Source organism: Mesoplodon densirostris, chromosome 10 (assembly GCF_025265405.1).
Source record: "Mesoplodon densirostris isolate mMesDen1 chromosome 10, mMesDen1 primary haplotype, whole genome shotgun sequence".
NCBI classification, from domain to species: Eukaryota; Metazoa; Chordata; class Mammalia; order Artiodactyla; family Ziphiidae; genus Mesoplodon; species Mesoplodon densirostris.
Genome location: NC_082670.1, coordinates 26,781,594 through 26,808,781, shown reverse-complemented (window position 1 = coordinate 26,808,781; position 27,188 = coordinate 26,781,594). Strand labels below are relative to the sequence as shown.

Here is a 27,188-nt window from a genome sequence, read left to right as displayed (position 1 = left end):
AGTTCCTTTCATTTGGCTTATCTTTGAAAACCTTAAATTAAAAATCTGCAGAATTTTTCATTCTGCACGATATGAAGCATCTCCCTGGTTTTTATCGAATCGATATCCACCGTGGTTGGCCGGAGCCCTCTCTTCCAAGCGCACAGCAGCGCTCAGCAGTCCTGAGATTTACAGACAATCGCCCTTTGCAGATTCACTCTTAGCAGGTTTAATAACTTCCACCCCAAATTGCCCTGGTCCCTCCTCATTCCCTCCTGTCATTTATTTTCTGCCCCAGGGGCAGAGAGCCTTCACTGGACTTCCCTTCTGGCTGTGGGAATCCTTCCGCACCCTGGAAGGAAGTAGAAAAAAAGGGGGGTGGGTGGGAAAAGGGGCCAGTGAGGTGAGTATTCACTTTGTGATGAAATTCGGAAACACTGTGCCTTAAAGGGTGCCCATTTTCGAAGTTTGGTTAACTTTGTTCTTGTTGATGTTTATGTTTTCCTTTTCTTGGGAGGGGGAAGCTATACAAATCACCTTACCAAGAAAAAATACACTCAAAACAAACAAAAAACCCACACACCGTATAGTATTTTTCAATATCTCCTTGAAAAACATTCTGCTTAAACCTTCCAGAGGTTCAGGCGACCATTTCTTGACTCTCCATGATTAAAACCACTTAAAAGTTATAGACAGCAGATGCAGATATAAAATGTCCCATGCCTCTGCAAAGAAGGCTTGAAATTAACATTGTGTGATTGTGCACGTATGTTCATCTGAAAAAAGAAAGAAAAGAAAAAAACCTTCATAAAATGGAGACTTCAGCCAAGAAAAGAATGGCACATGGAATCCACTGAAAATACAGACAAACAACCCTTAAACGATAAGCAGTACAAACTGAGGTGCTTCATACAGTATTTAAGGTTTCAAATTTGTTGGGCAGAATGGCAGGAAAATATGAGAAATGGTCACTGTGGTGAGCCGGGTTTTTTGTTCTACAGTGACTAAAATACAGTGAAAAAAAAGAAAAAGTTGTGTAGCCATCAACACAGAGAGATCACCCTTAAAATCCCCAAATCCAGCTTTCAAAACCCTCCTGCTGAACAAACAAGAAGAGGAGCTTTTGTGTTTAAAAATCTCAGTAATCTTCCCCCTTTAAAAATCTGCATAGAAAATGGGGGACTGTTGGCATCCTGGTTTCTCCTTATGAACTGTAAAGACTTTAGTCAGTGGCTACAATGATTCATCATTTTCAATATAGAGGTTTTTAAATGTCTGTATTTATATTAATCACACTGACCGACTCTCTCTCCTTTAAATGCATGTTTAGAGTCTGTAGGCTCTGTGTGACCCAGGGGTGCTTATATAACTAAATGTGGGTGTCTGGGTATAAGTACGTGTTTATGATTTTTATAAATATATGTCTGTGGGTTGCATCTAACTCCTGTGTGTGTAATAATGTTTTTCTCTCAGCTGAGGCTTACTTCTCCAGCCTATTGTTTGAGACAACAGATATAAGTTGAGATGGGAGAGGAGCGTCGGATTTGGTGTGTATCCCCCATTTCCAATTATAGATGGATCATTACAGACAGCGGAGTCCTGAGAAGCCAGACATCTGCTCCTCACATGAATGCACTCACCTCCTAGAGACCCGGCTGCCATCATGCTCTGGAAGCTCGTGGAGAATGTCAAGTACGAAGATATCTATGAGGTGAGCCGACACCCCCGGTTGCACCTTAGAGCTTTGCAGATAGAGAATTTGAGCTTCTTGACTCCCCCAACTCATCTATATTTTTAAGCTATTTGCTCATAGATTTCCGGTCGGTTTTCTCAGCTTTCTCCAACTTTTAGAAAAGCTGGATGGGGAAACTTCGCTATTCTGAAAAAGGACTTTAAGGTGGAAATCTGACGACTTTAACTTAGGGGATTTCTCTTTTTTTTTTGTTATTTTATTTTTCTTTCTTCGTCGCCCCCCCCCTTTAGTATCTGATGGGGAGCAGTGTGCTAGTGAATGTGGGCAGAGAAAATAGAGACTGATAAAGGCAGAGGCTCTCCACGTTTTGAGTGTGGGAGAGAATTAGGTTTTCAAGACTACTTCGTAACAGATTCGAGCTTTTAATTTTTATTTTCAATAACATTTTTGAAATCGATAACCAACGGATCCCAGTAGAGGACGAACATATAGAAGGAGGGAGGTCGACGGATAGACGGACAGATGGATAGATGGATGTAGAGAGAGCACAAGCCAAGGAGCCGTAACAGACAATTTTTTAATTTTCTTTTTTTCTCGTGTTTTGCTTCTTTGAGAGTCGGGGCGTCCAAACCACCCCATGTCTTAGCATTTTTAACGAAAATTTCTGCCCGGGTCGAGTGCGCACCATTCTTTACCGCTGAGGCCAGGGAGACGCGGGTGGAGATGCTGCCCGAAGCCAGGCGGGAGCCTGCCTCCCCGCGGGCGGGGCGCGCCGGCCGTGCGCTCGGGTCTCGGGCGCCGACGGAGCGGCGGGGCGGCGGGGCTGCGCGTGGGCCGGGCTGCCGGGCAGAGAGGGGACGGCGGCCCAGGACCGCGGAACTTCGCTCCGAGCTCACCAGCCTGGGAGTCCCCGAATTAGGCGTGAGGGGAAGCGGGGAAGCGAAGACTCCGAGGAGACGTCGAGGGAGGGAAGCGGGAAAGAAAAACTTGGCGGAAGGCGAAGAGAAAGGGGCAGAGGAGTAAGGGACGGGGAAGGTAGAAGCTGGCGAGCGGGCAGCGGTCGGAGGTCGGAAGGAGGGGAAGTCGGAGAGGGGAGGGAACACGAGAAGCCAAGTCTCGAGCGATCGGCGCGGGAAGCGCTCGGTCGGGCGAAGCGGTCGCGATGGGACGCCAAGAGGATCCCCACCCCGCGGGGGACACGCCATCCCGCCGGCTCCGGGACGACTCCTGAAAGCCGGGCAGGGAGCCGCCGTGCGTACGCTAGGAACGGGCTCCTCCCGACGCCGCCGGCCCAGCCCCGCGACCCAGACTGCGGCTCCGCGGAGCCCACGCGCGCCCCGCCGCTGCCCGGCTGAGTTTCGCAAGCAGCGCCCGGCGCCCGCGCCTGGAGCCTCGCAGCTCTGCCCAGCCCCGAATCTTGATTTTGGGGGGTGTGTGCGTGTGTGTGCGTGTGTGTGTGTGTGTGTGAGAGAGAGAGATAGAGAGAGGTGAGAGGGAGAGAGGAGATTCGTCTTTCTGCGGAATGATGATTGGGGCTTTCCTCTCCTCTTTGTGGTTGTGTATTGACTGTAACGAAGAGCCGCGCCTCCGCCTGGTGGGGTTTGTTTCTGTTCGGCCTCCTCTTCCTTCTTTAACAGGCGGGATAATGGTCTAGTCGAAGGAGCTAGAACTGTCCTAAAGAATGTGAGCGCCCGAAGTGGGCTTGGCACGGGTGGGGAAGGGGCCACGGTGTAAATAGCTCAGGGTATACAGAGAGGGACTTCACTGGGTTCCGAAAAGTAAGCAGGATAAAACTCTTTCTAAGAGTCTGGAAGGTAAACTGGCTAAATGGGAAAGGAGGGAGGGAGAGAAGAAAGCAGGGAGGGAGGGAGGGAGGGAGGAAGAGGGAGGGGTGGAGTGGAAGAGGGAAAGAGGGGAGAATAAAGGGGGAGGGAGAGAGAAGAGACAGAGAGAGAGACAGAGAGAGAGGAGAGAGAGAGAGAGAAAATCCTGCAGGTATTCCTATCTGCCTAATTTTTCTGCTCAAAAAATATAGGAGAACCCGCAGCCCGGTGGAAGGAGCCTATTTAAGTCGGGAGAAAGGTTGAACTTTAACAGAAATGGCAGTTAGGCCAGTTGAACGGGTTCCTGAAACATCCAAAAAGGTTTTCTGTTGCCCCTGGCTTTGCCTGGAAAGGATAAGTTTAGTGTACTTGAAGATTGATTGCATATATTTTAAATTGAAGTAAAAAAAATCACAGACTGCAGAAGCACTAAAGAGGGAAAGGCTGCACGAGGGATGGAAAGCCCCCATCTCGCCTCTCTCCTTTAATAAATAAGCATAATCTCCAGTATGCGTGAAAGTCTGCAAACGTCACTGTAAACAACCGGGCCCACCGGTTTACTTTGCTCTCCCCTCCAAAGGAGGAGGCAACGCCTTTTTATTTTGTTTTTTAATCTGCACAGGAAGCACCTAGGGCGATCCATTCTTCCCAGTAGGAAAGTCCCTCTCCAGAAACCAGGACACCTACGTTCTGCACAAGCCCCCAGCGATGCTGTCTCCCTCACCGCCTGGTCCAAGGGAGCAGGGGCTGCTTTACGCGCGTCCCCGGCTCAGTTAATTGAAGTTCTGCCTCTTTCCTGCTAAACTTTTTCCCCGGTCTGCCTTCGCCAGCCCCCTCGTCTGATTACATCTAGTAATTCTCCACTGAATGAACGTCATTTACAATAGTAGGGAGCTCTGCGCCCGCTGCTGCTTCACGCTCCATTTGTCCTCCATTCTCCCTTTAAAGTACTCGTGTAATATTAATAGTCATGAATATCAATTATTATGAGGAGGTGTAGGCAAGCGGAGGGAGGAAGGGGCGGCCGAGCAGTCTGAGCCCAGCTTCGGGCGGAAGAGGACTGCTTCTGGAGCCCCGAAGAACCGCAGAAGAAAAAAGCCAAAAACACAGCAAGAGACCGATGAACAGCTCTGTGTGTGTGTGACAGGCGACGCCAATCTCGTTTGGGGGGGGGTCAATTTTTTTTTTTTTTGATGGCTTGTCCTGGAAACACCTCAAGCTCGGCTCCTGTGTCCAGCTCGTTTCTCTGCTGGACTCCTTGATTTTTTTTTTAAATCATTGTTTGATTTTGAGAAGTAACCAGGCTTTTTTTTCCAGATGTTAGTCCACACCTATTCATCCATGGTGAGTCTGGATTCACGTTGTACCAGAATTGCATGCTCCCTTCTCTTACTGTCTCTCTGTCTCTGTCTCTTGTGTGTGCAGTCTCACTCTCTCGTCTCTGTCTTCCTTCGAGCGCCTTTGGCTTGGTAATTTAGCACCATAATTGGACGAGGCTGCAGCTGCTTCTCTGCATTGTGTGTTCGTCTGAGCTCCATGAGTCAACTGGGGAGGGGGGGAGGCCGAACAGAAAAACTTTTTATTTGCCATTGCAGTTTGGAAATTTAGGTGACTATTTCTCCAAAAAGAACCATGGGGACTTTACCATGGCATTTCCACAGAGGAGAGGGAGAAACTCACACACACACACACACACACACACACACACACACACACACACACCTCCCCCCCTCCCTTTTCACTGAGTTTAGCACTCCACTTAGGACCAGCACTAAGTTGTCTGGGCCTTTTTTTGTTCGTTTTTTTTTTCCCCCTCCCAACCCCAGGTCCTTCATTTTCATTCCCTGGAGTAGGACAGCAATAGATATATTTAGAAAAGCAACCTTAGAAAAACTCCTGCGAACCACAGTTCAACTTTAACAGCGACTCAGGATATGATTTCGAATGAGATCCATTTCAATCAAACACTACATAAATTATTTAATTCCTCTTGGGTAGGGAGGGGGACTGGAAACTCAGATCAGGCAGATTCCTGGGTCTCCTGGAATGACCAAGTCGTGTGGGGAGCTCCTGGTCAGCCGGCTGGGTTAGGAAGAGGAACAGCACAGCTAATAGTATGAAGTTTTATTTGTCATGCTTTGGGGCCTCTGGAAGAGTTAGGAAAATATAGTTTAAAACACCCAGAAGAGCAAATACCCTATGTCAGACTCCTGTATTTTTCATTAGGGAATTGAGAATCTCCCCCCATACACACTGTTACTTTACCTCACCCCTTTTGCCGGCTTTGCACCCCAACAGAGGGCTTAGATGTTGGTTAAGTGGGTGATTTTCCCCCTTTTCCCCCCAAAGCCTCACATTTGGAATTGCTGAAATCATGTACCCTCTGAGTCAGCTTGGGAGTCTAAGTTTCAGACTCTTGCGTCCCCTATCCCGGGAAAAAGAAGATGCCAAAGGCGGGCTTCTCCATTTGTCGATTGTATTTTTTCCTCCCCTTCTCTCTCTCTCTCTTTCTTCTCTCCGCTCCCAGGACCGGCACGATGGCGTCCCGAGTCACAGCTCACGGCTCTCCCAGCTGGGCTCGGTGTCCCAAGGACCTTACTCCAGCGCCCCACCGCTGTCCCACACGCCGTCGTCAGATTTCCAGCCACCCTACTTCCCGCCCCCCTACCAGCCGCTCCCCTACCACCAGAGCCAGGACCCCTACTCCCACGTCAACGACCCCTACTCCCTGAACCCCCTGCACCAGCCCCAGCAGCACCCCTGGGGACAGCGACAGCGGCAAGAAGTGGGTTCAGAAGCCAGCTCTCTCCTGCCCCAGCCTCGGGCCGCCCTGCCCCAGCTATCGGGCCTCGACCCCCGGAGGGACTACCACTCGGTCCGCCGGCCGGACGTGCTCCTGCACTCAGCACACCACGGCCTGGACGCGGGCATGGGTGACAGCCTCTCGCTGCACGGTCTCGGCCACCCCGGGATGGAAGACGTCCAGGTAACGGCACACAAACAAACACACAGTAAACAATAACAAATGCCCCGGGAGGGGGGACACGCAGGGAGGGACAGCTGTGTCTCCTTTGGGGGAGGTAGTTTGCATCTTTAGAACAGCACCAGCTGGACACCACGTACGGAACTGTGTGTATACGTGTATGGCTCTCTAGTGGCGATTTCTGGAGGTCCGATGATGAAAGCTAGAAGCACTAGAAATGAAAGAATGAAGGAGAAAAATATATGTGTGTTTTGCTAGTTTAGGATCATCAGAATCAAGGCTAGATGTTTTTGCCTTGCCTTAGCTATGAGACTCCTTCCTGTTCTCTTGCGCTTCGTGCGAGCAAGCTGGGTGCCCTCCCCAACCCACCCGCTCTGCATGCCCAGTAGTGGGCCTGGGCCCCCTGACATGGCAGATGGAGTCCTGACTGCCTGAAGCTACAGCGTGGAGGTGCAGGGACCTCTATAGAGGTTCTTGCTGGATTTGCAAAGACTTTGTTAAGCATGACAATGCACAGTGGAAGAAAAACATGTGCTATTTTGTCCAAGCCAGGTCTTACTTTGAATGTCCCATAAGCTGTTGAACCCTTTTCCAAGATAACTGAGTTCCAGGGTCATCATGTGAGAAATGGAAGATCTGTGAGGAGAGACCCAGAAAGTCATAATTCTGTTTGGGAATTCATGAGGACACATGTGATTTTGGAGATTCTTTTCCCCCTTTGGACCATTAAACGACTGTGGAGCAATGTTCTCCAGTCCTCCTGTCCACTAATACCCTCTCCCCAGTGTCACCACCCCAGTTGAAGAGGCATCATATGTTTGTTTCTTAAAAGGCTCCAAACACTCCCCCACCCACTCACTATCCCATCTGCAACCTACACAATGGAGCCTGATTTGGTGGAGAATACTTGGTTAAACTAAACAAAGAAACATCAAAGAAATGATTTATAAAAACTCTCTGGGTGATTCTGAGCAGGTCTCCTTTTCCTCCCTAATTTAAATAGTCTCCAGAAAAGATAAATATGGTTGAAAGGTATTCAATGGATCCTTCGGTCTCATTGGCATGGTTGTATATATTATGCATCATTATGGACATACCTCTGAAGAAAAGGAAAACAATATGGGAAAGCGAAAGGGTGCATGAGTCCTTCCTCTTTACCTTGCTGAAGAAAATGTATTTTGAACAGTTAAAATGTGGGGACAGAATTAAGTGCTGTCTGTGTGTAGTCTATGATGGTTTACTGCTTTCAAGGAAATTCAGTTATTTAATATTTCCAAAAATGACAGAATCACCTGAGTTGTGGCTGGATTTACCCATAGTCATAAGAATGGTAGTTTTGTTGATTTAGCCGAGCTTAACTGTCCCTGTCTGGAGATAATGCTCATTTCAGAATATCATATGAGAAAGGAAATATTTAATCGTTTTTTTTTAATGCATTGGGGTAATATATGTCTGGGGGGAAAAGTTTTTAAATTAACCTTTCTGGGTACGGTTCAAAGTGCTAGATAATGAAAGTGGATCAACTCATCAGCGTTGCTGTTGGCAATGCTGCACTGGCCGTGTCACCACACTCGGCAGGCCTAGTGGTTTAGGCGACCGAACCCAGGGATTGCGCCCAAAGAGGGAACAGATTTCTTTGGTTTTAGTTTTTTGTTTTTTGAAAGAGAGAATCGTGAGCGGTTTGGAGTGTTTTGGTCAAATGCAAGGGGCCAGAGAAAAACAGGGCCAGGTCGATGTGCATTTGGGAGAGCACCCTTGTCGGAGTTGTGGCCGGAGCTCAGACCCGGGAGGTGGACAGAGCCCGGAGCAGAGACAGCGCAGGCCCAGGGCCCTCGCTGCTCCCCGCCCACCCCACCTCTCCCCGTTCCTCCCCGGATGCATCCCAGCAGGTCGCCTGGCGAGGTGGGGAGGCCCGCGGGACTTTCTCGGGTCGACCCTCACTGCAAGGGGTCTCGGGGGATACACTCCGCGCCTGTCCCAGGAGGGGAACGACAGGGGCTGGGGCGATCTCTGTCTCCGCCGCGATGACAGGCGTCCTGAGGCCGGGGTGTGGTTGACGTGACACGGGGCAGGTGACAAAGAAAGACAGGGGAAGAGATGGACCTAGGACCAGACCCTCGAATCCAGAGGCTCTGCCTCCTCCGTCCAGTCCCGGAGGATCCACTTCTGACTTAGGGATCTGGAACGCGGTGGGGGGCGGCGGCTAAAGTTGCAGGAGCTGATGGCGGTTTCAGCGTTTCGCGTTTCCTGCAGCTACGGGATGCGTGGGCTGCGCCCCACCTGTCTGTAAAAGGGACCAGGTGTGCCTCAGCCTGGACCCCAGTCACTCGTTCCATCTCAAGGGCCTGTTGTGTGTGCTGGATCCCCCTACCCAATTCAGCCGCGGATCAGGCAGATCCCAGGGCGCTGCCAGGCCGGGGGCTCTCACACCCAGCGGTGCTCACCTGGCCTAGGGCTGGGGGGAGATGTTGTGTGACCCAGACACACACGCGGGGCCACCGCCCCGACCGTGAGAGAAGCAAATGAGGAGAGCTAATTAACCAAATGCTTCTAATAATTTTTTAAATGAAACTATAAAACCCTGTCAATTTCTCTTTCAATTTACTCACAGGGGCTATTAAACCAGCAAATCGCTGTTTGGGTTCTGGGTATGCTACATTCTACCCATTGTGTGTGTGTGTGTGTGTGTGTGTGAGCGCGCACGTGGGGAGGGGGGCGGTGTTTAAAACTCAGAAAAACAGCATCAGAAAGAAGAGAGCGTGAGGTGACACCTAGTTTGGAGCTTGTTTAGTTGCTGTGAACACCTCTTTCCTTCTTCCGATCTTTGCTCCTAACCTCTCATCACCTTTACTACCTAAGAGTGTAAACATATAAGGATGTTAAGTCAAAGCCCTACACACGCACACACACACACACTCAAACACACCCTAGTGTCTTAAAGCAACCCCTGGTATCACTTTTAACTAAAGAAGTCTAGTAATTACGAGTCTGAGTCGTTTACTGGGCTTCCGCATGCAGTCCTAATTAAATCTTTACGATCCTCCCTGTGACGATTAAGCGCCAGCATGCTGCGTGAATATCCTGTACAAAAACCCAGCAGGCGTCCGTAATTAGATCGAAAATCAGACAAGAGCCTTCTCATTAACTACCACAACTACCCCACGTCGCTGATGAGGCGTATATACATATTTACGTACCGACGTGAGGGTGAGGTGTGGGCGCTCACGGTCCGGGGCCTGTGAGATCGCGGGTCTGCCCGCCCACAGATACAGGCGGATATTTCTGTTCTGCGTGGACACGTCGCCACTGTAGACACGTGAGCACAAAAGGCGTGAATCTTGTGTGTGCGCGCCCGCGTGCATGGTGGGGTCTGCTGGGAGTTCCGAACAAGTTACATGAAGCCTTTTTTTTTTTTTTAAGCTTTGTACTATTTCTTAAGTTGGAGATGGCATGCATGGAAAATGGTCCTTACGGAGAATAACAATTTTCCCCATCTTTCTGAGAACAGAAGAGTGGCTATGAAAAACGGAAAGAAACAAATGAACATGACCCCTCCATGATTAGATCATCTCGTTTCTAATGTGCTGCTTGTTTGGGGTACACAGTCTCTTTCTGTAATGAACACACCCCCTGTCTGGGGACGCAGCTTGAGTGGGTGGGAAGTGCTGTCTAAACACAACCCCCCTTACAAGCCCTTTGCTTTTTACTCCTCTGTAGAGTGGGTGACAGATTAGTCCAAACATAGGTGTCTAAGGATCAAGGAAAGCAGCTGTACATGGCAGAAAGGCCTAGCATTGATTTTCTCTTGGGAGTAGGGGGAGGGAATCCACTGCCTTTGGATGCCCTGGGATACACGGCTAGAACCCTGTTCTGGTGCATCCTGACAGTAAGAATATCATTCTAACAGCTATTTCCCCTCTGAGATGCAGCCAACATCTAGGGTCGAAACTTTCTTTCTCTGGGATGAAAATGGCAAGGAAGGTGAATGCTCTTTGCCATTACCCAGGTGCTGACTGGGAGATCCTCCGTGTGTGTGTGTGTGTGTGTGTGTGTGTATGTTGGTGTGTCTGTAGTTACTGCCTTCCTAACAGGTGTGCTTCTTGCTGGGTAGCAGAGGTGGCAGGGTTGGGAGGGGAGTAGATTGTGCAGGTCCCCCGCAAGCGATTGTCCTGCAGCAGGAAGCTCACCCAGCACAGGGATGTGTGTGAACTGCAGTGGGTGTGTGGTCCTGACAGCCTGCAGACGTGTTCCTATGTGTTGCTGTTTGCATTCCATTCCAAATTGCTCAGACTTTAATTAAAATCCTATAATGTAAACTATTATGTATTTGTAAAATGACTCTGGGGTTAAGATGCACTGGGATAGCATAGAAAACAGAAATTGCTCTAATATTGGTGAAAATCCTTCAGTGCCGCCAGATTTTCACAACTCATAAGAGCAAATAATATAAAAGTTTATGTGTCTATGTAATATCTATGTTTAATGTAATAACTAAACCAATCCTGCATCCCAGATGTCTCTCACAGTTTCCTTTTTCCTCTTCTTCCATTGGAAGAATTTATAATTTGGGTGAATTTCATTTCTGTGTCCATTTGGAGGTAATAATGATAATAATAAAACCTCCCTTTGTGAATTAATATAAATGGAAATAACAGCAACTCCAGTTTGGAATGACATGATTTATGAGTGTGATTCTTTAATATCCAGTCGATTTGAATAGCGATGTTTTTATATTCACAGTCAGTTGAAGATGCCAATAACAGCGGCATGAATCTATTGGACCAGTCTGTCATAAAAAAAGGTATGGATCCTTCCCCCCGCAAAGTAAGAAAAGTTTCCTCCACGTTCATGTCTTTATGATGAGTTTTCACTTTGAAGGGTTTCATTATTTTATAAGACACAAATGTGTGTTCACAATCATAGCACAGCGACTATCTGGATGAAAATGCCTGTTGGGAAGAAGGAATGGGGGTGGGGGACCGCAGGGAGAAACCCGGATGAGAGAGACAGAGGAACAGAAACTATTGCCATTTTTCTCACGGTACCTTCGCTAGCAATTCTAGATACATTGTAAATAATTGAACTACCATCACATATGGAACTGGCTGGGAGACACTGCTTTCAAAAATATGCTATAGTTATTTCATTGATAACTGGAGTTTGTTGAGCTAAACCTTATGCCATTGGGGTAGCTCCTTCTCTCTTGGCCTTTGTATTTTTGGGGTGGTCATTTTGTTCCCAGTTCTCTGTGTTTTATGAGTTGTGTCTTCTGATTTTTTAAAAATTGTGCCAAATGTGTTGCTAAATATGCTTTTCCTGAGAAGCTGAGCCGGGCTCTGCACATTTCTCAATCTTCCTACATATGCATTCATGATTTAGTGTGACTGTGGAATCACCCCATACTGTTAAAGGGCATGTGATATTAACAAATGTTTGCAGTCTCTTGTACAGCTGTAAGCAAAATAATTAACTAATTAAACTAATTAAATGTAATTACAATAACTCATTTCGGGCGTATTGCAGCTGCTTAGTTTTTCCCCCCCTCTTCTCTGACAGTCACTGAGAGAATGCCTGGCGATTAGGATGGCTGCCTGCCGAAAGGCCCGAATGTCACTCACACGCCACAAATTTAGGAGTTTGAATGTGTAAACAGTGCAATCTTTAATTATCACAAGAACTGGTATTTGGAGCTACAATTTTAACTACTATAACCCTTTCTTATCGATGCCGGAGAAGGCCTGTCCTTCTGTCTGGTGTCAACAGTCCCTAGCTGCAGTCACTTCTGATTCATTTGAGCCAGAGGACATTCACAAAAACAAGTAAAAGAGAAAAAGATGCTTCAGAAAGTAATGCAGAATCAAGCTGGTAGAATAGGAGGGTTGTGAAGGAAGGATTCCAAACAGGGTGAGGTGTTCTCAATTTTCTTCTCTCACAAAAGCAGAAAAAGTCGCTTTGAGAGGTGGGAGGTGGGAGGCGGAAGCTGTACCTGAAATGATGCCATTTGGCTTTGGAACGTAATATCCCCAAGAAGACTAGTAGGGTTTGGGGCAAAACTATTTTAAGTGTTGCTCCAAACATCTCTCCTGCTCTTCTTTAGATAGTATCGTTACGGTTTTTAATGCCAGGGTTTGGTTTTGCTGGGACACTCAGGCTCGTGCTTTGATTTGCAACTGCGCTGACAGCTCACTTTCACCATTTCCTCCTGGGTCTTCTCTTCTGGTTAATTGCTGGTTGATGGGAGGTGGGTATGGGGAGGAGGAGAGGCGCTTCTTCATTGGCTTTCTTGGTTTCTTTTCTGTTTTAGTTTCCGTCCCTTTTCATGGAAAGCTAGAACCCCTTAGCTCAGGGTTCTGTATCCTAGAAACAGCGTTGGGGCTGGCTGTAGGGCATGCCCAACTGATGACCAATCAGAAATGTTCTTAACAGCCAGGCCAATAAAAATATTTGGAACGTAGCTTACCTAACAAAATGGAGCTGAAAATATTCTTAGATGTGGGATGCTTTGGTTTCAGGGCTTGTATATGTTTGTCAGTGAAATGTGAATATGTATGTATATGGGTATCTCCAGGAATAAGAAGAGGAGAATGCTGACTAATGTCACTGGTTCTGTTCTGGAAACGCAGAGTACTTCTTATGGCCTCCAGAATCTTTTTTAAAAAATGTGCAGCTTAAAGTATCTAAGTGGCACCCCAGTCATTTTATTGATTTAGGGAGTGTGGTATGAATATAAAGTGTGAGGTCAATTCTATTATTTAATATTTCAGGTATTTGCTTTATTACATGATGAAAATATACTAATATATTTTTATCTTTGGAGAGCCATGGGCAAAAGAGGAATAAGTGGTTGATTTACTTTTCTAGATCACTGTGAATCACTTAAAATAAGGTTATGGGTTCATTAGCTCCTTCCCTGCCCTCTGGTCTCCCGTCTCTGCCCCTCCGCCACCTTTATGAGGGATGACTCCCAGAGATTAATTTCATAAAAGAGGAGGTGAGAACGTTTCCTGAACTAAATATTCTAAATTTCAACAACTGGCAAGGGACTAGGTTGCTTTGTTTGTTTTCTAATGGGCTTTTAGAGTGATTTAAAAAATTCTACCTTATTAATAAAAAAGGCAGCAACTGGCCCAGGTTTAGGTGCCTCTGCTTCTGTGTGATATATTGAAGGCGGAAGACTTAAGACATAAAGGATATATGTCTCTGTGTGTGTCTCTCTCTCTCTAATTATGGAAGGTCTCCCTCCTAAAATTTAACCAGTCCAGTTTTCACCCGTGTTGCTATCACCCCATAGATGGTAGGTGAGCTCTCTTGTTATGTTTGCTATCTGGGCTTAGCTGACATTTCTGAAGTAATTTAGTTAAGAGGAAATGAGTTGTTCCCAGTAGAGAGAGCAAACGAGTGGAGTGAAGGTAGCCAGCGTGATAAATGGCTCTTTCATTTGAAGATCTCCAGAGCTCGTTTACGGCTAATTTTCTGTATTGGCCCCCTTTGAGCTATTAATGCAATCGGCAGGGATGGGGGCCCCTCTCCTCTTAGCTGCCCCATTAGAGCTCCCATTAAGCCAGCGAGTCTCAACTCCATGGCAGGAGTGGGGGGAGTAATGAAAGGTGCTTTTTAAACTCTCCTAATCTAAACCGGCAGAGGGTGGTTAATACGATTTGAAGGGGGCTGGTCCATGAGCAATCAATAAAGTAATAATGAGAAGGATTCGGTGCATTAACAGTCTAAAAATCCAACGAGACATTAAAAAATCATTCTTAACTCTCAGTTCCATTAAGATTAGGAATCTGGGCTGGGAGGGGGCAGGGTGGTGCCCAGCTCACGTAAATGATCACTGCCACCAGCCTACAGCCTAACCTAAAGGAGGCTCACCTAGGCTTTCAGAAAAAGGTTTTGGTGCAATTAGAGGCCAATATGCAATCGACTTGACGCCTTAGGTAGCAGAAAAGATGCTGGGATTTCTTGGAAAGGCCAGAGTGGCTGGAGTCCAGGGTCCAAATGTTGTGACTGTGGGGCATTTTCATTGGTCTTAGGGATATCCTGTTTGGTTAGTTTCAGTTCAACCTCCTGTTCTCTCCCACTTTTTTCCCGTTAGTTCTGGCCCCTTCCCCACAAAAACACTTTGATTGGGGTGGATTTTCTCTGGGTGGGGGGAGATATAGAAATTGCCAATTTCAATTACAAGGGGTTCTGTTGGGATTCCTCCTTCTGAATCTGTTGGAGCCTTTGAGAAAGGTATGAGTTTCCTCTCAAATGGAGAGGTTCACATTTCCAGAGCTGACTTGGATCCCAATTGGTATTTATTCAACTAGAGACTCTCAGCTACGTTTCCAGCCACCCAGGGAGAAATCAGAGTTCATAGAATTTCAAAGCTGGAAAGGTTAGACACTCTTCTCCAACTCCCATCCCCACCCCCCAGTGTGGAAACTGAGACAGAGAGAAGACAAATGATTTTCTCAAGGTCCCACACACCGAGTAAGTGATGGGACCTAACTCAGCCTCGTAGGCTTTGCCCCTAAAGGATGCCAACACTGGACGTTTGTATTTTTTTTTTTTTATGTTCCAGCTTTCTCTGTGGGAATCCTTTTATTTTTCTTTCCAGGATTTCAGTGCTCACATTTATACACATGCTCTTATATACATGTGGAATAACATTTAGCCTGCAGGTAGATGAGAAACAATGCAAGTATGAGGAAAGCAGTGATCTGCTGGTGAGAAATAATTATTTCAAGCAACGCTCTACCTCTTGTGGCTTCCTGGTGTAGTTTCCATATTTAAGTCCAGGTGCATTACAGAGGGACTTATGCTTCAATCTATTAGATGGGTTCATTTCTTCCTTCTCTCCCACCAGCAGGTCAGATCCACAGAGGACCTGCCTCCAGTCAGACACAAAGATCTCAAAGCTGTGATTTCATACTTAAGTTTAAAGAATAAACATGAAGAGCTAACTTATTAACACTTGGGCTCTATAGAGTCCACTAGTGAATAAGATTTTCTCCAGTTTTCCTTCCTCTCTCTTAAATAGAACTCCAGTCCTTGTAATGAAATATTGATCGGTTTTTAAACCTTTTTTTCTTCTCCTCCCATATAATGCAAGTTTAAAGAGAGGGGAGCAAATTTGGGGGTGTTACGTCCAGAAGTTGGCCATGCTATCCAACTGAGAACTGAAGAGGAAGAAAAAAAAAAACCCTCCCAGTTTTAATGTATGCACAGAAAATTGTAAACATGTAAAGAACTGAAAGCTTCACGCTGTGTTTTGCTATGCTCCATTTCCTTACCATTTCCTGCTGTCAATTTAAACCTATCTTAGTCATCTCTGGGTTCCGTGAGCAGGGGCAGTGCACTCATAATTACTAACAAATCAACCGGGCCCTGTTGCTCCCTGGGTTATTGATAAGCTGGAGGAAAACAGAAGGGAAAAGACAAAGAGAATAAAATATGGGGTTAATCAGGTGAGGAAAGCATGTGTGAGAGTGGTGGGGAAGGTAGAATGGACTTAGAAAAGCGTAGGGACAAGAAATATGTAGAGTCTAGTTTAGGGGACCAATACAAAGGCCCGGGTGGGAGAGAGGTTTAGAACCTGAGGACAGGAGAGTAGAGGGTGCAAACAAGATTGATACTTAAATTAGAAAATAGAAATGTAACCTGAAGCACCTCTGCTCAAATAGTCTTGGTCTTTGAGGGGAAAAAACAACGCCACCCTCCTCTTCCCCCTCCCCTTAGACGGCAGAGTGCTGAGGGGAGCTGACTGGGTGGGTGATATTTAGGTGATAATGTATATGCAAAAAGGTACAGCCCTTGGGAGGGAGCGATATACATTCCCCAAAGGAAATTGCTCTTGTCTGGTAAATCAGGCAATTAACAATAGTGAAGTTAGAGGGCAGGTTATAAAATGTCTCTATAGACCTAGGTTTTCAAGAGATTTGGCGCCTGGGACTGTGAAAAGCAGGTAAAATTCCAGTTCTCAGGAGATACTCAGTTATCCAGTCTGGGAAACAGGAACTGAACTTACTGTTTTCAGCTTAGTGCTAAGGTGTAGGGCAAGCCATTAATATATTCTTTCTAAATAGTATTTAAATTTTAAAATGTTGCTGAATATCAAAGATGAGATTTTTTATACATTTTATTTCTGTAGTTCATACCATGTTAAAACTACAAAGGGCCGTCTATATTTTGGGGAAAAGTTTTCCCAGGGTTACCATGATTATATATTATTTGCTTATAGTGCTTGAATATGAATCTGAAATATAGAAATCAGGACTGCAGTGAAAAAAAAGACATATTAAAATAGATGTGGATATTGTGCAAGATAATTAAATGACAGGGTGTTCCCACACCAATCACTGTTTTTTTTAAGTAAGTCACTTAAATCCATATTTTACTCAAATTTATTTAATACACTTCAAATTTGCATTGGTTCACTCTCAAATGAGAAGCACTTCACTGATGAGACTATGATGAGGAGAATCAGAAAGAAGAAAGCTCCCTCCGTAACTCCCCACCACCGCCTTGACGGGGCAGAAGATTCACTCTGGTACCTAACGTCATTCATCTGCCCTGAGACAGACTCTGTAGACAGATCCAGAAATCCCAGAATGTCTACTAAGAAGTAGAAAAAGGGAATGCTTCAGTCTTCCCATCCACTTTCCTCAGAAAGCCCTTTCTACAGGTGTTTATAAGGGGCCAAATGCAATTCATAGGGAATAAAAGATCTGGGACCTACCTGGCTTTTAGGAGTCTCTAAATAATCATGGAGGTCTGAGTGCTAGGATCTGTGGTAGAGAGAATAAGCTGTTTCAAGAACCCTCAGGGTGGTTAGTCTGTTCTAGACAAGGGAGGTTATGTAACTTATCTGGTGTGTGGGGTTCTAGGCTCCAGATGGTAGAAAGAGCATATCTTTCTCTTACTAGAATTACAGAATGAGACAGAGTCTTTATGAAAGAGGGGGAATGGAAGCATCCTTTTTCATGCCAGAAACATTGCATAAATCCCCTGGACTGGTGATCACCAAATAGTGCTTGAGGGGCTTCAGATCCCAATGGAAGTAGCTAAGGTGTAGGGCAAGCCAGGAGGGGATGTTGCCTGCCCAGTGGCTTCTAGAGCCTGCAGAAGAAAAATGGGCATCAGCAGTGTAGAAGTCCAAGGGAGCGAGACTGTCAGGGAACTGGGAGGCTGACCTTTCACTGTTCCTCATTCCCAGCTCATTCCCAGCCTCTGGTTCTATCAAGCCCCGCCTCTTCCTGAGGTGCAGATGACACTGAAACACAATTAAACAGAAATACAGGCTGAAGAGACTGAATGCGCCTGGGTAGCAGTGGCAACCAGCTGTCAGCTCTTATTAACTTCCGCATAAAACATACCTTGAGTGCGGTTTGTTATCAATTACTTGCCGAAATGAAACAACTGGGGCAAGGCAAGACCGCTGCTCACATGAATTAGAGTGATTGGTTGATTGATCAGGGCACCTGTTGTGAATCATAACTGCTCCAAACAATCACCAGCCGGTGCTTTACATTAATTTGTAAACAAAATTCATGTCACCGCAGAATTGCTTTCACTGGAGAGGAGCATTTGGGTTCATTTCTAAATGAATCTGTTGTTAGGATGTTGGAAAGAATGGGATCCACTGTAGAGAGATGAGCAGCTCTTTTGGGCCCAACTCCCCTGTTTAATGGTATTATTACTTGGCTGTTCTTGGGCAGGGTGACAGATGGTGCCCACCCTCCTGATCCTTGCCAGTGATGACCATAGATTTGTGTCCAATGGGAGAGGAGGAAAGGGTTCCCATAAAGACCATTGGTATTACTATTTTATATCATTGATAGGGATGATCACCTCCAGGCTTTAGCACCAAATGTGATTATCAGGAGACAGATGAGGACACTAAGATTCAGAGAAGTTTAGTGAGATGCTTAAGGTCACACAGCCAGCACGTGATGGAATCGAATCTGCCAGGTTTCACAGCACAATCCAAACTCTGGGCTGCTTGTTTTTCTTGATTTGTGTAGTGAGCGGGACAGCGGCAAGCGACTCTCACATGTCCACACGCATGGGGTAAGTTTCCAGAGGAGTGATGGCTTTTGCATTTGTTTGTACACAGTGCTCTGAACGCACCGCAGAACCACGGGAACAAACACTACCTCCTGCAGCTTTCCGCTTGGATCCTGCCCTGTGGCCTCGCCCCCTGCGCACTCAGCGACACATTCTATCGGCCGGTCACCAGAATCGAAACCCGGTCACCTTTATGGCATTTTTCTTTCTCCCTCTCTAGTTCCGGTTCCTCCCAAATCTGTGACTTCGCTGATGATGAATAAGGATGGCTTCCTGGGAGGCATGTCTGTCAACACCGGTGAGGTGTTTTGCTCGGTCCCCGGCCGTTTGTCTCTGCTCAGTTCAACTTCAAAATACAAAGTAACTGTGGGGGAAGTTCAGAGACGGCTGTCGCCCCCCGAATGCCTCAATGCGTCTCTCCTCGGCGGCGTCCTCAGAAGGTAACCCCCCGTATCAACCACTTTTTATACTGCGCGGTTGCCTAGCAACCGGATCCCTGAGTGCGTGCAGCGGCCGCCAAGTGTTCGGCGCGCCCGCGCACGCGCCGCCTCGCCCTTCCGCTCACCTTGCGGGCCTGGGAACCTTCCACTTTCACTGCCCGGCACCTGGCGCCCCTCTCCCCATCCCCAGGACCCTTCGAGGCATTCTCTACCTTGAATGGGACCCACAACCTAAACTTACCTAAAACAGGAGTTTCATGGAGCAACCCCTTTCGTACCTGCAAGGTACTCTGATCTCTACTTTGTTTGAAAGTGCACTTGGCGGCCGACTAAGTTGGTCCAGTCCCACTAATGCATTGCGCCCCGCAGTTTGAAAAGCTCTGTTCTAGACTTGTGTGACTTCCTTTCTTCAGTACCACCACCAGTAATAACAATGACACCACTTTAGAAGTATTGACAGTTATTCCTTGGGGCTAGTCATATGCTCCCCGATATTGGAGAAAGACAATCTTATAGACTCCTTGTGGAAACTGGGGAAGGAGGTGGCTTTTATCTTAAGATTCAAAGCCTCCCCAAAAGTCCCTGCTAACGCCTGAACCCTTTGGTGAGTGTCCCTGATATGAAGGTGACATTGCATGAGATGAATTTTTCAAGTTAGCCTATCTTGGGGGTTGAAAGTCCCTTTCTTTCCTAAAAGTGGCTGGGTGAACAGTACGGCAAGAGAGGTCAGAGTAACTGTTTATTTCTTGTAGTTTCGCTCAGACCTTAGCACATAAAGGGGGTTCGTTGGGAAGCAGTAAGGGTGTGACCCACAGACTTTTCTCACTTTGAGTCCTTTTGCTCTGGTCTACTTTGTAGTTCAGTTTTCAACTGAGTCCTTTGAGCCCCACGATGTGGAAGTTTCTTTCAGTCACCCCTGGGCATTGATGGTGGGTGTATGAAACTTACTATGCGATTAAGTGAGATAATCCATATAAAGTGCTTATCACATAACTAAACTCCCTCTAATGCTAGTTTTAGTGTTATTATGATTACCATCGTCATTAGTTTCATATTTCAGTCTTCTTCCCCTTTTAACCCAATTCCATTTTATAGCAACTCTTGACCTCTTCCTCTCAAAGCCCATCTGTTTAGGCCAAGCCTTCTCCTTCTGAACCACACAGCTCTTTCCCTTTTTCTGGCAAGGTTGTACTTGCCCGGTTTCTGCTCACCTCACTGGCTCCATGACAAGGAAAGAGCTGGGCTTGTGAATGTGCAACTTCTACCTTCTCTGGACCGACAACCTACACCCTAATTATTCCCATCTGGTATCTTTTTTTTTTCTCACCAGATAAAAAAAGTAAACGACTCAATATTTTTTACGCTCTGTATTGCAGAAATTAAGCAAACCTCAGCAAACTATCAGCAAATAACCAAAAGGAAGAAAAAAAAAGTGCTAACCTCAAGTTAAAACCTCTTCAAGCTCCACTGGGCTTTAGATTGCTAAGTCTAAACTTTGTTTCAGGAACACTCTGAGGTTAATCAGAATGTTAATTCTTGCAATTTCAGAGCCAAATCGAAAAATGGGGGGAGATCTTTGCGAGAAAGGCTAGAAAAAATCGGTTTGAATTTACCCGCGGGCAGGCGCAAGGCAGCAAATGTCACGTTACTCACCTCCCTGGTGGAAGGTAAGCAAGACGTTTGGCCATTTCACGAAGTGGTGGAGCTTAACTGTCGGCTGAAGCCTGACATTTTACATGTTTTATGATTAACTGGAAATCATTGCAATTGTTGTGCCCTTTTGAGTTGGATGTCAAGCGATTGCTGGAGAGAAGTTCAAAGGTCCTTTTACTTAGAGGGAGCGGCAATTGTCCAGAGGCCAAGGGACAATGCAAGGGTCCCTGAGCTCTGGAGAGTGCTCAGGCCTAGTCTCCAAGCCAGTGTAGGGGGTCGTCTCTGCCGCCAGGTGCAGGACATGGTGCCTGAAACACCCTCTGAATGAACTCCTGCAAGAGTAACTCTGTAAGAAGCAATGCATTCTATACACCTTCTCCTTCCCAGATTTTACCTCTGAGTCGTCAGTGGTAGAAAACACAGTCGATTTATGAAACTATTATTGCATTCATGACCTCTAATGGTTATTTTAAAACTCGTTTCACTCTCAGGGTCCCTATCTCCTGCTGATTACCTGGGACTTATTGTTATTGAAATACAGCTTTATAAGACCAGTGACCTAGGAAAAATATGGGGTGGGGAGTGAGGAAACATGGAGGGGAGTCGTGTATGATCTTCAGCTGTGAATTTAAAGGCCCATACTTATAACAAACACACTCTAATTTGCTCATCATTTTGGGATTGCGGATGATATTTATGATATGTAATAAACAGGATCTTCTCCACAGTCTAGAACAAGAGGATCTGCATTTGAATCTGTGGGATGTGGAAGGGATAGGAAATAGAGCCAGATGGACCTAATGGAGGGAGTTGTAGAATTTTCTCTAGAGTCTAACATGTAGGTCTTGGTTTTTTCTTCTATTTTTATGGATGTGATATAATGACACTCCTGTGGGGAGTTAGTTTTTAGAGGAGGGGATCTTAGAATATTTAGGCAGCAACAATAAAGCCATCACATTTACAGGCATTGCACTTTGCTATCTTTAAGGCAAAGTTGCCTGGCCCAGACTTACCCCCAGGGACAGCGGTCACTAAATTTCTCGACCACATTTATTAGTGGTTGACTCTTAGCCTGGGGGTTTTACTTTTTGCCCTTTAAGGTATTGCTAATATCACAATCTTCATTTTGAAAAGCAGTCAAAGTAATTTCAGCCCAAGACGGATTTAGGTGGAAAAGGAAGGAAACTGGAAAACACTGAAATGCCAATATTCATTTGGCAGTTTTCAGTGTTATGAGTTGTTGTAAGCACTGTACCCGAAGTCTTTGGTTACTATGCTAATGATGATTAAAAGTAAGTCATGCTCCTTAAAAATAACGTTGGTATGGGATAATTCAACATATCTCTTTTTCATGTCGGGATCTTCCCTTGAACCCCGAAGGCTATGCTTTAAAGGGCAATAATGCTTTATTCGAAAGGGGCTTCCACATAAGTTAAGGAATCTTTCAGCTGTCCAGGTTTTCTATAGCTGCTGTGTCACCTTTGTGCAGTAGAAAGTCCTTAAGTAAGAGAATGATGGCAGGAACCTCTGAAGAGGAGAAACCTGAAACCTAACTGGCAGGAAACTGACAAGAAGAATAAATATTTCATTGCTGGATAGAAACGGATCCATATACGATTTACATATTCTTTAATATATGTGGACATAGACACACAGGGATCTATATTTGTATATATTAGTTGTTATAGGAAGATACAAAAGATAGGAAGACGTTTACATTTTATTTAAAGCAGGTGTAACATGCTTTTAAAAAGAAAGGGGGAATCTGGCTTGACTATCCAGCTCACTGTCTATCTAGGTGCAATTGTAAGGTGGCTCCTGAGTGCCTGCCCTCCTTTCCCTTAAGACAAAGCATGGGGTGTGGGAGACCTGAAGCTGTTCAGGGGATGTCTAGCTAGGACTTGGCTGGAAGGACGATCAGGGAGAGGCTGGAAAGAGCGGCAGGAACAAAGTTTGTTCCATCAACGTTAATTACGGTCTGAGAACCACGTTTAGTTTGGGCATCTGTCTCATCTTTGCTATTAACCCTTAACAGTTGGCCTCTTTTGTAAATAATAACAGAATTGACCAGGGAACGCCTCCTGCCCCTGGGATGGTCAGGGACTGGGTGCTGATTATTTCCTCTGCGGTTGTCTTTTCAGGAGAGGCTGTTCACTTAGCTCGGGATTTTGGGTACATTTGCGAAACGGAGTTTCCCGCCAAAGCTGTTTCTGAGTATTTGAACCGGCAGCACACGGACCCCAGTGACCTGCACTCCCGGAAGAATATGCTGCTGGCCACCAAGTGAGTGTCCTGGACTCGTGGTCCTCATCCCAGACTCCCAACCTGCGGAGCCGCCTCGCTTGGGAGGAGGCGGTGGGAGCGGCAGCGCAGACTTCCTCCGTGGGGCAGGGAAGCAGCTCAGTGGTGTAAAGCCCGTGGCTGGCTGGCTAGGGAACCCTCGCCCCCCTCCGCACCCACCCCTCAGCGTTGATTATGGGCTTCGTATTTGTGTGTTTTCTCTATTTCCTAGTTCCTGAGAGGGATGGCTTTATTAATCCGAATCCAGGCTTTTTACAATTCACATCCCCAACCCCGGGGATGGCAGGCAGACCTTTTCCGGTTGGGTCCCTGTTCCAGTTCTTTCCTGCATCCCTGGATGCATATTTCTCCGTGGGGTCCACATCTCCCTGCCTTATCCACACAGCCACGCGTGCTCGCTCAGGGTGTCTATATGTCACCCACGTTCACCCGTCTCTACCCGCAGCTCTAATTACTCTCTTTCCAACGTTGCTGTTTGGCATCTTCCACAGACGTAAAATTTACTACAACTCCAGAGGGGAAAATAGTAAATCTCTGGCTAAATTTAGGTCTAAGAGCTCATTTGAACTTTTACAGTGGGTTTTCTATTTATTTGATTTACTCCTGTCTTTGGCTTCGATGTCATATTGCTGGTGTTTTATGGCCGGCTCAAGCCTGCAGTGGGCGGCGCTGCGTGCGCCCGCACGTTTCTCTCGCAGGCGCGGCCCAAACAGCGGCGCTCATTTATTTAGTGCTGGAGGACGCGGTTTGTTACGTTGACAGCGTAATTTAAAGAAATATATGGAAGGCTGAAAAATCATTTGCTCAAATTTGTCCAGATGTTTTTGAGACGTGATTGGAATTTGATAGCCCCTTTCCGCAGGGTCAAAAAATATTAATGTCCCAGAACTTTAATTGCTTACAGACCCTGGTTTGGGCTTTGAAGATTTAAAATGTTTGACTCTAAGCATTTGTTCTCCTCAGTTCAGCATTTCCTTTTTGGCACTTTGGTAATGAGTACAAACTTCAGGAAAGCCTTTAACCATCTCTTCCAACGATCAAAACCTGGCACCCACCGTCTTTTTAGAAGGCTTTCCTCTGATGTACCAACTAGCAATATAATAGATCTTTATCAGTAGATTGCCCTCTTACCCCTTGCCCTGGTGGCTAGTGGCAGGGGAACTGTTGGTGCTTTATAAAAGAGTAAAGGTACTTTGGGGAAAAAATAAAACTAAAGTGGCTAAATTAGATGACAGGATTCCACAAACAACTCTGTGGTTTCCCTAAGGGGTGCTTGTGGCTTCTCTTAAGGCCAGCACTTCTTAACCTGGGGGGAGTATCAGAATCAGCTGGGGAGCATTTTCAAGATAATTATTTGTGGACCTAGCCGCAGGCTCCCTGAGTGGGAATCAGTGAGGGTGGAGGCCTGGATGTATGTATTTGATCCCCACAGATGATTCTGAGGTATCTCTGGCTTAAGAACTGCCCTATTTAGGTCAGAACTGTTACCCGTTTCTTCCTGGTTGGGAGGATGTATGTATGCATTTCGAACAGAGAAAAGAGTAGTGAGAGGATTCCTGGTAGTGTCCTGTACCCATCAGCCTTAAAACCAAACACCTTTTCTGGCTGCTGCAGGTTGGGGAGGAGGTAGTCCCCATCTAATTTGGCCATTTCTCCTCCTGGGAGTAATCCCCTGGGAAAAGGTGCCCCAGGGTCACTGACATGGGCCTCCAGGTATCTGCCCTATTCACCTGTTGGCCAGGCCAGGTGTCACCAAGTGTCAGACTATCCCAGGGAGGCCTGTGATTGGCGTTCTGTGGTTTTTCTTTTCTGTGGTCCACCCTGGAGACCAGGTGGAGGCAGGCTGGCAGAAGTCTGCCAGCCTGTGAAAGGCTATGACCTTTGGGATGCCATACCTCTGACCACAAGGTGAACCAAGCCACTGGACCTTCAGGGCTAAAATCCTTTTTTCCACCTCCTATATCAAAAATTTCTCAAATAAGTTTAGTCCATAGTTAGGCACGCAGGACTTCTAAGGCTGGGAGATTCCTCTAAATTGTCAGTGCCTTGAAATAAAAACCTTCAACAATAAAATTCTACCCTCCCTGGAGTCTTAACCATCTACCTTTAGGTTTTATTTAAACAATGTGGGAATCCTTTTATATGGACAACAATATTGTTGTACCAAGATCTTCGGTAGCCTATACTTTAAAAGAAAGGGAAAACGGGGCGGGGGTGGTGGTGGGAATACTTCCCTTCTCAAATGCTGCAGGTAAACAGCTTTTTGCTTTGAATGGAATCAGCATTCTCTCCTGGAATAAACAGTTGCTTGCCCTGGGCCACGCAAGGCTCCAGCAATCTGCTTCTGTGCCAGGGACAGGCTTGTGGCCCAGGGCCCTAACTCTTTCCCGGCTTTTTGAGTCTGATCGCCAAGAGGTTGGAGAGGCAGGGGAGAGGAGGGGGAAAGGGCTTTTAGAGGAACTGTCAGGTAAGAGCTAAAAATTACTGAAGATTGCAAATCAAACGCTAAAGCTTAGCACATTTCCCAAAACGGGGGTTTATGCAGTCCTGGAATGAAGGGGGGAAAGACGGGCAGGGGGCGGGGGGAAAGGCCAGGCTTTGGGATGGAAGGGGTGCCTAAAATCCCCACCCCCGCTTTCCTTCCAGTCCCAGCTGCTGTAGAAGGGAGAACGCTGGGAAAGGAAACAGAGCGGAATCGCCCGCATTAGCCTCGCTCTCCGGCTCTCCCGTGACCGGGCGCCCCTGGGCTCGTGTGAGCGTCTCCTTTCGAATGTCAATGACAACGACGCTGAGGGTGTTTTTTGTTGTTGTTGTTGTTTTGCTTTCTTATTGTTGTTGCTCCTCTCCTGCCCCTTTGCAGGCAACTTTGTAAAGAATTTACGGATCTGCTCGCTCAGGACCGGACGCCGATCGGAAACAGCCGGCCCAGCCCCATCCTGGAGCCGGGGATCCAGAGCTGCCTCACGCACTTCAGCCTCATCACGCACGGCTTCGGCGCTCCGGCCATTTGCGCCGCGCTCACGGCCCTGCAGAACTATCTCACCGAGGCGCTCAAAGGCATGGACAAGATGTTCTTGAACAACACCACCACTAACAGGCACACGTCTGGGGAAGGCCCAGGTAGTAAAACTGGCGACAAGGAGGAGAAACACAGGAAATGAAAAATTAAAAAAAAAAGGAAAAATGTTTTAAATACAAAAGGAAAACAGAAAAAAAATTAATTTTAGCTTTAAAAATATTGGATTGGCTTTGGAAGAATTATATTAGGTAGAATACACATACAATCAAAGTTAAAAAAAAACAAAGCTAAATAACTTAAAAAAAAAAACTTGAGGCGTACCACGGAGCAACAGTATCGGTTCTCAGTGTCTATTTCAAGATACACTTGGAGACAACCGTCCGGATTTTCCTCTTCGGTTCTTTCGAGCTTAGTAATACTGATAATAAAAAGAAAACCATGATTTTTTTTCCCTTTGGAAAATAAACATAAGACTAAACGTGAGAAAACTCTAACTTATTGGAAGAAAATCGGAGAAACCGTGTCGGTGTCAGTGCTTTGAGAGCTGGTTGACTGAGACGCACGAACTTTTTAAATTTTTAATATATTTTTAGGAAACTCTCTGGCAGTCCCCGCCCTTCCACCTCACCTCGCCCCTCTCCCAGCCACCCTTTTTCTACGTTGCCCTCCCTCCCTCCGGCTGTCACGGGAATCTTCCGGGATGAAAAGGCGTGTGGTTAGCCCTCCGGTGCGCTGTTGTGGTCCCCTCGGTGACCCCGCCCCCGCCCCGCCCTGTGTCCATAACTCAAGGGGGCCCAACTCCGGGCCGTTTGCTTAATTAGGGAGGGTGAAGGCGGGCGGGGCGGGAGGCCCGCGGGGACGCAGGCGGTGGCTGCAGCTCTCGGGCCGGCTGGCCGAGGAGAGGCTCCCGTGGCCGAGGAAAATCCGGACCAATAAGTTGATTCAGACTCCTCATCAGTTCTTTTCCGAAACGTTACTAGTTCCCAGCCTTGTCAGCATCTGCCTACAGAGCATCTTGCATTTGTTATCATATGTGTCATCTACCAATTTTAAGAACAATAGTAAAACCCAAACACAATATGAATACGTTGATTAGTATGTAATTCCTTCGGAGGGGTATGTACCATTTCATTCTCTTCTGTTTTCCAAAGCTTTGCCCGCATGGTTTATGAGCTTCTTCAAAGAGGACTTGGGCTTCCTACACAATCTATAAGGTACAGAGAAAAAAAAATTCCGATCCCTTTTT

The 27,188-nt window shown here is 46.5% G+C and overlaps 1 protein-coding gene across 2 annotated transcripts; it reads left to right on the top strand.

Moving 5' to 3' along the window:
- Window positions 1-1,609: 1,609 nt before the first annotated feature.
- On the top strand, window positions 1,610-26,084 carry TFAP2B (transcription factor AP-2 beta). 2 transcript variants are annotated; one of them, XM_060109962.1, is made up of 7 exons: window positions 1,610-1,690; window positions 6,023-6,481; window positions 11,219-11,279; window positions 18,750-18,969; window positions 20,518-20,636; window positions 22,764-22,905; window positions 25,784-26,084. In XM_060109962.1, exons 1-7 carry the CDS (start codon window positions 1,610-1,612, stop codon window positions 26,082-26,084), a joined length of 1,383 nt encoding a protein of 460 aa, XP_059965945.1. The 2 variants fall into 2 exon arrangements, with proteins under 2 accessions (XP_059965945.1, XP_059965947.1); XM_060109964.1 differs by lacking the exon at window positions 1,610-1,690 and adding an exon at window positions 4,813-4,839.
- Window positions 26,085-27,188: the final 1,104 nt, after the last annotated feature.